Source organism: Alosa sapidissima, chromosome 13 (genome assembly GCF_018492685.1).
Source record: "Alosa sapidissima isolate fAloSap1 chromosome 13, fAloSap1.pri, whole genome shotgun sequence".
Taxonomy (NCBI): domain Eukaryota; kingdom Metazoa; phylum Chordata; class Actinopteri; order Clupeiformes; family Clupeidae; genus Alosa; species Alosa sapidissima.
The window spans coordinates 1,557,789-1,571,959 of NC_055969.1; the positions used below are offsets into that span (position 1 = coordinate 1,557,789).

Below are 14,171 nucleotides of genomic sequence, written 5' to 3' on the forward strand. Positions count from 1 at the left end.
TTACTGGCAGAGATTTTTATATCAGTCTAGGAGATCATGTATCTGAAAAACATGACTTGCCTTTTGGTGTGGCCCAGGGGAGCTGCCTTGGTCCCCTGCTATTTTCTCTATATATGCTTCCATTGGGAAACGTCATAAGTCAACATAATGTAAACTTCCACAGCTACGCAGATGATACCCAATTGTATCTTTCTGTTGAGCCAACTAACCCAGATGGCCTTTGCTCCCTCACTGCATGCCTAACCTCCATTAATCAGTGGATGAGCAAAAACTTTTTGAAACTAAATGATGACAAAACAGAGGTACTTCTGGTTGGACCAAAACTAAAGCGAGATATTATTCTTAGTAATCTGGGGAACTTGGCACACCAGGTCAAACCAAAAGTAACAAGCCTCGGTGTCATCTTAGATGCAGAGTTAAGTTTTAAGCCCCATATCAGTAAAGTTACTCAGACAGCCTATTTCCACTTGAGAAACATTGCCAAAGTGCGGCCCTTTTTAACTCAACAAGATGCAGAAAAACTAATTCACGCCTTTATCACTAGCAGGTTAGACTACTGCAATGCACTTTTCACTGGTCTTCCCAAAAAACATCTAAAGAAATTGGCACTCATACAGAACTCTGCGGCTAGACTTTTAACTAAGACTAAGAAGAGAGAACACATCACCCCTGTGTTGGCTGAACTGCACTGGCTCCCTATTTCCTATAGAATTGATTTTAAGGTTATGTTAATTACTTACAAAGCTCTGAATGGCATAGCACCTTCATATATCTCTGAGCTTTTAATATCTTATCAACCACAAAGGAAACTTAGATCATCCAATTCTAATCTTTTAATCGTACCCAAAGTGCTCCACAAACAAAGTGGAGAAGCTGCGTGTATCCATTATGCCCCCAAACTATGGAACACCCTGCCTCTGTACATCAAGCAGGCGAGTTCAGTAAATATTTTTAAAAAAGATCTGAAAACATACCTGTACAGGAAAGCTTTTAGTTAACTCCTCTTATCCTGTAGACTACATTTTCAGATTATTCTACATCTGCTACTATTGGAGGGCGCAGCCAGCCAGAAGCAGATGGGCTCCCCCTATTAAGTCAGGTTCTGCTCAAGGTTTCTTCCTGGAATATGGGAGTTTTTCCTTGCCACAGTTGCCATATGGCGTGCTTGTGGGGGGTAAGAGGGTTAAGGCTGCCAGTCTTATGACGTCATTTTCTATATTTTTGATATGTTGCTGAGCATATCATAAACAGCAAAGAAAAGTGATTGATAATGACTGACTGACTACTATTGTGTTACATGCTTCAAATGTAAAGCACTTTGAGCTGCATTCTGTGTATGAAAGGTGCTATACAAATAAAGCTTTATTATTATTATTATTATTATTATGAGTCTCCAACACGTCGCTCTCAAGCTACCAGTCGCTTGCTGCCCCTTCTGAGCTTGCCAGAGGCTGATGCAGTAACCCATACAAACACAATTGTTGCTGCCAGGCATCAGCCTACGAATTTTATAAAAAAGTAAATCACACTTAATTAAAAAAAATGCAGGCCATCGTAGACCTCTTTGGCTATATGGAATAAGGTTTACACGTTCCATAAATGAAATCGGATGTCTCGCAATAAGCGGATGGAAATCCTGACTTTTACCTACTTTTAACTACATGAAACTTAATAGTGAACCATCAAATACCCCACAGATTTCAGTGGTCATCAGTCCCGATATTTAGCAATATAATCAAACAGTCCAAACGTAAATTAAATCCCAAATCGAACATCTTCTGCTTTTGATAGCCTACCGGTTTGCCACTCCAAAAGAAAAGTAGGCCTATGTCTCACAATAAAACACACCACGTAAGAAATAAAGGCCTAGCTGCCTCGAATACAAGCCTGCCCCAAATAAAGGTGCTGTGCTTTGCGCAGCATTAATAAAAGACCCCATAATTTGAGGATTTACGATAATCTGTCTCCTAAACATTCATCACCCTTTATCCAGACATGCATGAAAACATTTGAAAACAAAACTCACTGCCATAGGCTTTTGGCTAACCCTATGTAATATTTGATCGCTGTTTTCCTACAAATGATTTTCAAAAGAAGAAGGGTTCACTGGCCTGTTCTTCTTCAGTGAGTTTTTTTAGCAGTTTGCAAACGGAGTGCATTATCACCACCATCTGCTGGACTGAGGTGTAATGGCAAGTGTACCCTTCAGCCTCGTAATGGCCGCTGGGTGAATAAGGCGAATAGGCCCTACCCGCAATCCCGCGCTGAAATTTAAGCCCTTTATTTTTCTTTTTTTCTCTCGCTCTCTCGCCCATAATGCTTGATTGCATTGCATTCTCCATATTTTTAGCTAAATTTTCATGTACCACATCAGCATTTTTGTTCAGTGAATCTTTTGTGTAAATTGCTTTACAATTAGCGTCTGGCCCTCCTTGGCAGCCTTCAGTCTCGCCTCAGCTTGCCACTATCGTCTTCATTTACATTCCCGGTAGAATTCTCAATATTTTTGGCCTCTATGTGTCCAGTTACATAGTCTGTCTGTTTTTGGTCTTGGATTTTGTGAAATAATTTATTTTAGCTAAATTTCTAAATAAATGTGACTTATAGTCTGGTGCGACTTATCTATGTTTTTTTCCTGTTCATGATGCATTTTTTGACTGATGAGATTTATACTCAGGAGCGACTTATAGTCCGGAAAATAGGGTAATTTATAATTGCTTTAAGATTTTATGTAAAGCTTATGCTTATGCTTTTTCTGATTTTATGTAAAGCCAACCTGACAATTAGTTGCCATGGAATTATTTCCAGAGATTAACTATTACCAGAACGAAAGTAGATGAACCACTAAATTCAAATGTGAGTGTTCAGGGGACATGTACATGTGTGAATATCCATCACTCTTACTCTACCTGTGTAGGATATCCGGATGGCTCTGAGGGTAATCCCAGCAAGCTGCATTGATTTGCAATGTAAAAACTTAAAACCTGCGTCGCTCATGTCTTCATTTGTCAGCTTTTGAAGGACTTTTCTGGCACAGGGTCCAGCCACTCCTATGACCCCCACACTGTCTGTTATGTTAGAGATGTCCACATCATAACCACCATCTGCTGCCTTTTGTTCAATCCACCTATGAGATAGATAGTTAGAGAATGTTTGGTAATGAATATAACCTCACTCCTCTGAAGGAGAACATGTTAGTCTAATCAATGGAAAGTCATTCATTGTTAAGTAGTAATTAAATAAGATAGCACACAGAATTCCACACATAAACACATAAAGATTTCAAAACGGTAATATATAGAATACAGGGTTTCAAATAGGGTTTAAATAGATTACAAATATATTTTAAATAAAATATCAAGAATTATTTATGCAGTCAAATTAAATAGTTTAATATATGTTGCTAGAATAATATGTTTTATTCTTCCCACTGACAACTTAATAAATTGTACAGAATAACATATGACTTGCGTAGAGGGAATGAATTATATTGAATGTTAAAATAAATATATGTTTTGTATTTAAAAGGAATCTTTGAATGTGGTGTGTTGTCTTGGGGTGAGTCATTGAACTGTGGTCTAGCAGTAACTATATCAAGCTCCTCAGAACTTAGAGTCCTAGAATCTTAGACTGTTCCCGCACAAGCACAGGCTCCTCCCTCGTCTTGCAGGCTAAAGAAAAGTGATGTCATCGATCTGAACCAAGCTCAAATCACCTGTCTCAGGGATTTTTCCGCATATGCATTCCACAAGGAACTTGTCTGCCAGCAAAATTCTAGTGTCCAAATGCAGCAGAGCTGCAGCTCAACAAAAGTCAAGTGTATTTACAGTATATAGCACATTTCAAACACAGGGGTCATTCAAAGAGCTTTACATAAACAAAAGCAAAGAGTAATAAAAATAAATAAAAGCATAAATGGGCAAAAGTTTTAAATAATTTAAAAAGTAAAGTACATAATAATTAAAAAGAAAACATAAGACACAAAGTAGAATAATTCAAAATTAAAAGACAGATTCAGAATTTGTAACACAGTGATAACAGGGAGTGCATTTGATCAGTTAGCAGAAGGCATCTGAGAACAGTTAAGTCTTAAGTCTATATTTGATTTATAAACAATCTGTAGCGCTTTAAAGTAAATTCCGTGACTTACTGAAAACCCGTGCAGGGACTGGGGCACCCTTAACAGTTTTTTTTACCTTAACATAATGTTTCCAAAATCCTTTTGATGGCACTTGACCTTTTACCGAACTTTTTTCTACAGACTGCTATCATGCATTCCCTCTATATTACATCGGAGTTAAGAAACCCTGCCTTCATCACAACCAGACTGGATTAATGGAGGCGTCAGCGTTAAGTTCTGCCAGGAAGACTCATTCATTCATTAGGCTAACTTCCGACCAATCACCAGTCTGCATCAGTCTTTATAATGACATGCCTTTGCACAGTTATTCACTTCGCCAAGACATTTAACATGTAATGCAGTCCCAGTAGCTTACCTTACATTCACTTTCAAACTGCGGTAATATCTCAGCAGACGTATCAGGAGTTTCCATTAATGTAGTAGCTCTCGTAGTGTTGACGAACTGACCGATGTGTCGGTTAATTAACCCGGTTCGTGTCACTGAGCCGGGAGAATCGAGTGCCAAGCATCAATAAACCGACTCAGTGTTCCTTACATCATTTGTTTTCACACACAGCGAAACCTGAGCGCAACACTGGCTTGATTGGCTGTGCTCGAGTGTTCTCTTCTTCTGCTACTCTTTTGTCTTATTGCACTTTAGCGCCTCTAACCGTGGCTGCCACATGAGTCAAACAGTTCACTAGGATCTTCTGGGCCTCGTAACTACTGTGGCTGCCACGCGAGTCATACAGTTTGCTATCTGGTCAGTTTAGGGCAAATGGCTGCAAGAAATGATTAACGTTTGAGCAAATGTTTTTCTGTTAATTTAGGGCCTAATAAACAAAAACATGCAAGGAGCCCAAAAAATTAGGTGGGGGAAGGCCCTGAAACAGCCATGCCCACTTTTTGACCCAGAATTCTGAATCTCGGCTCCTGAAGGTCACAGAGAGTTGGTTTGGGGCTTAAAAGATGCAGAAACACCACATATATACTAGAAATGGAATTCCGAGGAATTACACAAGGGGATGCAATCTGCTGGTTAGGGTGTTGGTGGGGCTGTTGAGCTTGCTGCTAGCTGGTTGGTAGGGTAATTGTGATACCTGCAAAGGTGCTTTTGGAGTAGCCAAATTTGAATCTTCTGTGACATGGCATTCTTGAGATATCACACTTGTTACATCCCGGTCTAGGGCTTGTGGGATATAACAAAAAACGGGCAGACACAAAACTTAAGAAATTGGTGTATTTATTAATACAAAAAAAAACCAGTATGGAAAAATGTCTAAATTAAGAAAAACACGGCCTACAAAGTAGGCCTCGGCGGCCAGGCGCTCACTCCTGGTCTCTCACCCCAGGGAGTGAGAGAGATGACGGCAAGCTGCTCGGGCAAGGCCCGAGGCTGGCCCTAGTGGCAGCGATGTGCGGCAGCGACGGTGGCAACGAACGATCCCCACAGCTAGCCAGCGAGAGAGCTCAATGACGTCAGCCCCCTTTTAAAGGGCCGGGCTACCCTGACGTCATAGGGTTTCACACCACCCCTCAGCTGCGCCAATCTGCCTAGAAGAACACACAACAAAAGTAACAAACACAAATAATAAACAAGACCCACAGGGTCGTAACACCCCCACCACTAAAAATCCATATCTAATATGGATTAAATCTAAGCTAATGTGGACTCACTGATAAGTGCGTGACAATGTGTCAGCCAAAATGTTATCACACCCCTTCTTATACCTTATCTCCAGGTTGAAGCCCTGCAAGTAGAGTGACCAACGCATAATGCGCTGGTTGGTGTTTTTCATCCTGGAGAGAAAAATCAAGGGATTATGATCTGTATGTACAACTACAGGTGCTGCGGTACAGCCGATGTATACCTCGAAGTGTTGAAGTGCCAACAACAGGGCTAGTGCCTCCTTCTCAATGGTACTATAGTTCAGTTGGTGTTTTAAGAACTTTTTAGAGAAGTAGCAGATAGGGTGATCAAGTCCATCTGATCCCTCTTGAAGGAGCACAGCACCCGCTCCTGTTCCACTAGCATCAACTTCAAGCTTAAACGGCAATTCAAATTGTGGAGCTGCAAGCACCGGAGAGCTGCACAGCAAAGTCTTAGCATTTTGAAAGGCAGCTTGACAATCCGCAGACCATACAAACTCAGCAGTGGTACGAAGTAAGTTTGTAAGAGGCAACACAACATCAGAAAAATTTCTACAAAAGCTACGGTAATAGCCGGCCATCCCTAAAAAACGGCGCACCTCACGCTTAGTCTTGGGAATCGGAAACTCAACAATGGCCTGAATCTTGGCCTCTACAGGACGTACCTGACCTTGGCCTACTTGTTTGCCCAAGTAGGTCACAGTAGCCTTACCAAACTCGCACTTGGCCAAGTTCAAGGTCAGAGAGGCATCCTGCAGACGATGAAACACAGTGTGGATAAGCTCAAGGTGACTGGGCCAAGAGAACGAATGTAGCACTATATCATCCAAGTACACCTCACAATTCTGTACGCCCGCTAAGACGATACCCATCAGGCGTTGGAAACTAGCAGGCGCATTGCGGAGTCCAAATGCCATGACTGAATACTGCATAAAGCAGTCTGGGGTAACAAATGCAGAGATTTCTGCAGCACGAGATGTCAAGGGAACCTGCCAATATCCCTTTAGCAGGTCAAGCTTGGTGACAAAGCGTGCTGAGCCAACTCTATCCACACAGTCTTCCATGCGTGGCAGAGGAAAGGAGTCTGGCTTGGTCACTGCATTCACTTTTCTGTAATCAGTACAGAAACGAAATGTTCCATCGGGTTTTGGAATTAAGATACACGGGGAACTCCACGAGCTCGAGCTAGGTTCAGCAAACCCATGATCAACAAGATATTGGACTTCAGAAGTCATAATGGCTCTCTTTGTCGGATTCACGCGATATGCGTGTTGCTTGATAGGGGAATGGTCACCCACATCAATGTCATGACTAAGGACATTAGTCTGCGAAGGGATATCTGAGAATAAACCTGGAACTGATTGTATCAGCAGCTGAATATCCTTAGCGCGTGTATCTGACAAATGAGCGAGAAAGTCATTCAAATCTTTTAAAATCTCAGAATTCTGAAGCCTAGGAGAAGACACAGGGACATCACGAAAAGTTATGCCATCCTCCTCTGGGGAATAGGAGGAGACCACAGGAACCACAAAACCCACAGACACAGGACACTCGTCCACCTCTGTCTCAGACTCTCTAGCAATGTACGGCTTCAACATATTAATGTGGCATACACGAGTTTTTCGCCTTCTCTCAGGCGTGCAAATAACATAATCAGTCTCACTAAGTTTGGACTCTACTTTGTAAGGCCCTGAGAACTTAGCCTGTAGAGCGGAGCCAGCCACTGGCAGAAATAGTAAAACTTTGTCGCCAGCCTGAAAGGACCGGTGCACAGACTTACGGTCATAACGAGTCTTCATCTTTGACTGAGCTGAAGACAAAGCTTTTTGAGCACATGCACAAGCACTATGTAAACGCTCACGAAAAGAGCTGACGTACTCCAGGATGTTAGTTTGTTTGTGAGCAGTGGTCTCACACCCCAGCTGTTCACGCAACAATTTTAACGGACCTCGAACAGTGTGTCCAAAAATCAGGTCAGCGGGACTAAAACCTAGTGACTCCTGAGTCGTTTCACGCACAGCAAACAACAACAATGGGAGGCCGTCATCCCACTGTTTTGCAGAATTGTAACAGTATGTGCGCAACATAGACTTCAGGGTTTGATGGAACCGCTCCAGAGCCCCTTGTGACTCTGGATGGTATGCACTGGATATCACATGCTTGATGGACAACTCCTGTAACACCTGCTTGAACAAGCGAGACAGAAAATTGGATCCCTGATCTGTTTGAACAACTTTTGGCAGCCCAAAGGTCGAGAAAAAACGAATAAGTGCTTTCACAACTGGCTTCGCCTTAAGCGAGCGCAACGGAATAGCCTCTGGGTAACGAGTAGCGGCACACATAATGGTCAACAGGAACCGATGCCCAGATTTTGACTTAGGCAAGGGTCCTACACAATCTAAAATGATCCGTTCAAATGGTTCACTAATGACTGGAATCGGGTGAAGTGGAGCGGGTGGAATAGCCTGATTTGGTTTCCCTGCTATTTGGCAGCGGTGGCACGAACGACAGTGTCTCACTACGTCAGACTTTAGGCCAGGCCAAAAAAAATAACGCAGGATACGATGGTAACTTTTCTTGATCCCTAAATGACCTGCAAGATCATGGTCATGCCCCAGTGTTAACACGTGCAGCCGAAATTTAGCAGGAACAACCACCTGATAAGCAGTATTCCAACCCAAATCCTCACTCTGAGAGGGAGGGATCCACTTCCTCATTAGCAAGCCATCTTCCCAATAATATGCCCCTGATTTCTTCGCTATTTTTTTCTTTTCTGCAGCTGTAGCACGGCACTTAGCTAAAGACGGATCTTTTCTTTGTTCACGACAGAGCAGCTCCCTGTCAACAGGCAGAGACAGAAAAGATTTCGAAATTTCAGCACCTCCGGAAGTGGACAGGGAACGAGGTGATTTTGGAATTTCAGCACCCTCTGACGTGGACAGCGACCGACGTGCCGAATCCGAAGATTCGGGAGAAGACACAACTGGATTGTCAAATGACATAAATGAATCCGATAAATCGGCAGAGCTGGACTTACGTGCCTGAGCACGAGTCACTACACACACTGGAAAGACTTCAGATAGGCTAGGATCTACATCAGTATACTCAGACGGGTTCGAAACGACTTCAGGAAGAGGAATTACTTTTTCATGTGCAAGTTCGTTTCCGATCAGGAGATGGATGCTATCCATGGGCAACTGGGAACAAACAGCTACTTTGACAAAACCAGAAATTAACTCACTTTTAATATGGACAGTGTGTAATGGAACCTTCAAAATTCCCATGTCAATTCCCTGCACTAGTACGTCATAACCGCAATAACTTTCATCAGAAAATGATAACGTAGAAGCCAGTATGAAACTCTGAGCGGAGCCTGTATCTCTTAGCATTTGAACAGGAATATTATCTTGCTCACACCCCGTTAATGAGACCATACCTACAGAAACAAACGGCTCATAAACTGGATCGATTTTCAAATTTGACTGAACTAAAGGACGGACAAAACCGGAACCTTTCGAATATTTTTGCTTCGGAGGGGGTTTCGAATTCTTCATTTTCAAAACAGGACATGCTGCAATACGATGACCAAGTTCGTGGCAATAAAAACATTCCCGCGACTCAATCTTCTGCGGTGGACTGTCAGACTTGGAATTTCTCCAGCTCTGCTGCGAACTGGGAGGCTGAGCTGTGTCACGCCGAGAAGAGGAGGAATTGAAAGAGGTTTTGTGCGTGAGAACAAATTCGTCTGCACAGACAGCAGCTTGCGCCAATGTTGTTACCTTTTGGTCATTTATATACATCGCTACGGAGTCTGGAATGCAGCTTTTAAATTCTTCTAGCAAGATTACTTGACGAAGATGTTCTCTGGTGTGTGCACGTTGTGAAGTGCACCACCTATCAAATGCATTCTCTTTCTCTCGCGCAAATTCCACAAACGTAAGCCTGTCGGACTTTCGAAGGCCACGAAATCTCTGACGATATGCTTCAGGGACTAACTCATACGCATTTAAAATTGCCGCTTTCACAGTATCATAACTCGAACTTTGTTGCACTGTAAGGGCAGAATACACAGACTGTGCCTTGCCAGTCAAGACCGTTTGCAACAACAACGTCCAGACTTCAGCCGGCCATTTCAATGTAATAGCAACCCTTTCAAAATGCGTGAAATATTTCTCCACTTCACGTTCATTAAAAGGCGGAATCATTCGAGTGTTGCGACTCACATCAAAAGGTTGAGCTGGAGGCAATGGCAAAGGAAAACCAGGAGCAAATGGAAGGACATAATCGGGATGTCTTATAGGAGCTGGTGCAGGAGCATGTACATCAGACGCATCTGACGTATTCAGAGGAGCCGAGTGTAAAGGCGCGGTGTCAATCTCGCCCATCGGAGCAGCAGAACCCGATCCCACATGAGCCGACAATAGGCCTAGGCCTAAAGCAGAAGGACAAACAGGAGAATGAACAGGGGAGTGAACAGGAGAGCGACTTAAATCTCGAGAGGGAACTGAAGGAACTGGCTGAGCGATGGTAAGTCTCTTATCCTCCAATTCCAGCTCAAGTTTTTTTAGAAGAAAGTTACGCTCATCGCGTTCGTGTTCGCGCTGACGCTCATTCTCAGCCGCTTCGTGCTCTAACCTTTTTAAATCAAGCTCGTGCTGAATCTCTAATTTCTTAATTTCAAGTTCTTTATCCAATTCCTTCTCTTTAACCACCCGATTTTCCCTTTCAGCACGTATGCGTGCCGCTTCTAACTGTAATTTGCGCTCTTCAAAGGAGTACTCTCTAATTTTCAGTTCCCGATCAGAAGCATTGCTCGCAGATGACAACACAGGAGAAACTATACCTTCTCTAGCAGGCAGAATATTTTTAACAACTAAACCTAAACCCACAGCTTTAAGGAGCAATTCCTTACGCTTCTTGTCCTCCGAAGTAAGTGTGATTGAAAAATGCTCTGCAATTTTTTCTAATTGGTCCTTAGTGCAAGCCGACAAAAGATCCTCGGAAGGACTTTTAATAAATTCTTCAACCGCAGACATTGGGACAAGCACTGACGAAAAATATAGCCGAATTAACTCAGTCTGCGGTAGTCAAATTTAACAAAGAACGACCAATTTCCGTCGTTCACAAAAAGGCTTATCTAATTTCTAGGCTACCCCCTCTAACCCAAAAACGAATGCTCGGACCAACAGCCACCGAGCAGAGGAAAAAAAACCTCAAAAGCCACGATCAAACATTTGCCACTTAATGCCACGAAAAAAAAAAACACACGCGCTTTGTAGTTAAACAAAGGCACTTGACTAAGAAGTCGCCACCAGACGCACACAAGCGAAAAAAACAAACTTGAGCAAAAAACAAAAATATAATGTTAGTCTGCCCAATTGCGCTAAAGCATCGCTCTAACCAATAACCCAGACTGGGCGAAGCTCTGGACCCTAATACCCTTAAACTAAAATAAACCTAATTATCTTCGAAGCTTACCAATTGGAGGTTCGCAATGAACCTCCTCCCGGGATTGCTTCACAAAACCACCACCAAATCAAAAACATAATCAAAACACTAACTCACCAGAGCCTCTTGGTCGCAAGCGCGCTTCCTAAAAAAAAACTGTTACCACATCCAAAACAATACGACGGCACGACTAAAGCGATACAAAAACTGGAGGGGGGGGAATTTAGGCCCAAGTTGCTAAATTGGGAACAAAAAAAACCGGATAGAGCCCCCATTTGTTACATCCCGGTCTAGGGCTTGTGGGATATAACAAAAAACGGGCAGACACAAAACTTAAGAAATTGGTGTATTTATTAATACAAAAAAAAACCAGTATGGAAAAATGTCTAAATTAAGAAAAACACGGCCTACAAAGTAGGCCTCGGCGGCCAGGCGCTCACTCCTGGTCTCTCACCCCAGGGAGTGAGAGAGATGACGGCAAGCTGCTCGGGCAAGGCCCGAGGCTGGCCCTAGTGGCAGCGATGTGCGGCAGCGACGGTGGCAACGAACGATCCCCACAGCTAGCCAGCGAGAGAGCTCAATGACGTCAGCCCCCTTTTAAAGGGCCGGGCTACCCTGACGTCATAGGGTTTCACACCACCCCTCAGCTGCGCCAATCTGCCTAGAAGAACACACAACAAAAGTAACAAACACAAATAATAAACAAGACCCACAGGGTCGTAACACACTCAAGGTGTGTTTGACCTTGAAATTTGACCTTCAACCTCCAACATCAACTCACTCATCTTTGAGTCCATGAAAACACTCGTACCAAATTTGAAGCATGTACGTCAAGCCGTTCTGGAGATATAATGCTGAATGCATGAGATATGGCTGGGACTTTTATTTTGACACACAGGAAACACTTTAACAGGATGTGTAGTTCAGGTAGAGCTAGATTGTATGCTTAGAAGCTGAGACAGTTGGATTCCTCACAGGTGACACCTGTGCCAGTGTTCTGATTAGCCTGGGAACTGCTCTGAGAACTACTTAAAGGACCAGTATGTAGGAAATAATGGAAAATAAACTGTAACCATTCCAAAAATGATCACCATATGTTGTCAGAGAGTAAGGAAACACGATGAATTGAAGTAATGGCTTATTTGACAACATTACTCTAACCCGTAAAACCCCGTAAAACCCATGAAAAAAAATGAGTTACGGGGCGGAATCTCTTGGAATTTTCGTTTATGTTTTGAACGATTAATTCTAGAATAGCGTATTAATAATGGGCTGGCGTCATGAACGCCTACGAGAGGCAGGCAAATTTCCAAAATAAAACAAGAAACAAATTAAGTGGACATCGGAGGAGCTTCCTGAGATGGTGACGTCTTCGTCAAACGAAGAATATCAAGTCTGACGCAGAGCTGGCCATATTTCTCCACAACAGGTAGCCTAGACTAAACTTCATCTGCATCGCTAACTTCAGCTAAATATGTTGGTTAGAGAGGTATTTTTTCTTTTCACTGTTTCTGTAATGTGTAGCTGGGTCATGGTTGGAGAAACGTTAAAGCAGCTGCAGGTCAAGTAACGTTAGATAAGTCTTCATTACATCTGGCAACCCCGAAGAGGCTCGCGTCTGGTAGTCTTGAGAACGTTCACCAGTGTTTTGATTTTGGCCTACAGAACGTTCGGTAACAATCGTTAGCATAAGTTTGGCAAAACTATGTGGATGTTACAAGGTAAGTTTACGAGTTTCTTGTTTCTCACTTCTCTTTCCGGGACAGTAGTCTCAATGTTGCAAGGTCCTAGGGACGCTAGGCGCAGCGGGGAAAGTCACCATTTTCACCGGAACAGGTCATTTAACCATCCAAATGATTTCTAAACAGGTTTATTACGTTGAAATAGTTGCCAAGTTCGCCTTTAATTACAAATATCTCAAGTTTAAACTTCTCAAAAATGAAAAACGGATAGGACGGTAAAGCCTTGGAAGATCTACGGAATGGTGTTTCAACCAAATTTGTATGTTAAGCGGTTTGGGCTGAATAGTGCGCACAAAAAGGTAAAAAGAATAATAATAAGAAAAAGTCTCCGGATTTCAATAGAGGGGATGCATCTCTCTAATTAGTGTTATGAACAAGCATAGGACCTAAAACCTTTACTTTTTGACATATTCCCAAGAAAAACTAGTTTTCGCATGGTGCACAGTTTTATGCATCAGCCCCTGAAGGTTGTAGATAATCATATTAGGTTTTGGTATGAATCTCATCTTATATCAATGTTATGAAGCACCAAACTCCTTAAATGACCTTCATTTATTTTAAATATTGATGCAAAAAATTAATAAGAAAAAACTGTCGCTGAACTGTCGCAAAAATCTATATTTTAGCTTTGAGAACCACCTAAATCTATGAAATTTATTCTGAGTTACCGAACTTACTTGGATGGATCAGATGGATCTTGGATAGAAAAAAATGTAATTGACCTCTACTGTTGAATTTTCATTCGAAACAGCTGTATTGTATTGTTTATAAGACTATATTTGTGTTTAACTCATGTACTAAAAAAATCAGTGAAGTTCTGCTTTTCCCTGATTTGATGATCTCCCATTTGACTGAACTGGCATGTGCTTGACATGGATCAAACTGCGGAACTGGTGAATGACAAGACCCTGTGCATTGTCAGTTTTAACGGTTATTCCTTAAAAAATGTCATGTAAATGAAAGCACAGTGGGCAACGTTTTCATTTTTAAATCCACCACAGGAACTTGGAGGAAGGTACATAACAGATAGATTGATAGATATATACGTTATTGATCCCCAAGGGGAAATTCAAGGTCCCAGTAGCTTAAGATATCACAACATACACTACAACATAAACAGGATGATAAAATAACAAATCCAATAATAAAGACAGTAAGTAAAAGATACTGCATCAAGGATCCACGTGAATGTACAAAGGACGTTTAAGCAT

General features: G+C 42.2%; 2 protein-coding genes across 7 annotated transcripts in view; both read right to left on the reverse strand.

Annotated features, from left to right (window-relative positions):
• The window catches only part of dmgdh (dimethylglycine dehydrogenase), a 151,661-nt gene that overhangs the window by 40,935 nt on the left and 96,555 nt on the right, over positions 1 to 14,171 (reverse strand). For all 3 annotated transcript variants that reach the window (XM_042058544.1, XM_042058542.1, XM_042058543.1), the window contains one exon: positions 2,910 to 3,127. In XM_042058544.1, coding sequence (XP_041914478.1) covers positions 2,910 to 3,127 — 218 coding nt within the window. The remainder of the gene's footprint in view (positions 1 to 2,909; positions 3,128 to 14,171) is intronic.
• On the reverse strand, positions 5,297 to 12,570 carry LOC121679629. Of its 4 annotated transcripts, XM_042058531.1 has the most exons (3): positions 9,994 to 11,937; positions 5,852 to 5,920; positions 5,297 to 5,674 (listed from the first exon to the last, which is right to left on the reverse strand). In XM_042058531.1, exons 1-3 carry the CDS (start codon positions 10,804 to 10,806, stop codon positions 5,657 to 5,659), a joined length of 900 nt encoding a protein of 299 aa, XP_041914465.1. In that variant the 5' UTR covers positions 10,807 to 11,937; the 3' UTR covers positions 5,297 to 5,656. The 4 variants fall into 4 exon arrangements, with proteins under 4 accessions (XP_041914465.1, XP_041914463.1, XP_041914462.1 ...); XM_042058529.1 differs by adding an exon at positions 12,560 to 12,570 and having other exon boundaries at positions 5,300 to 11,778; XM_042058528.1 differs by adding an exon at positions 12,560 to 12,570 and having other exon boundaries at positions 5,300 to 11,865.

What these genes read in the sequence shown, in the direction of transcription:
- LOC121679629 (XM_042058529.1), bottom strand. Translation starts at nt 10,806, where the DNA reads ATGTCTGCGGTTGAAGAATTTATTAAAAGTCCTTCCGAGGATCTTTTG.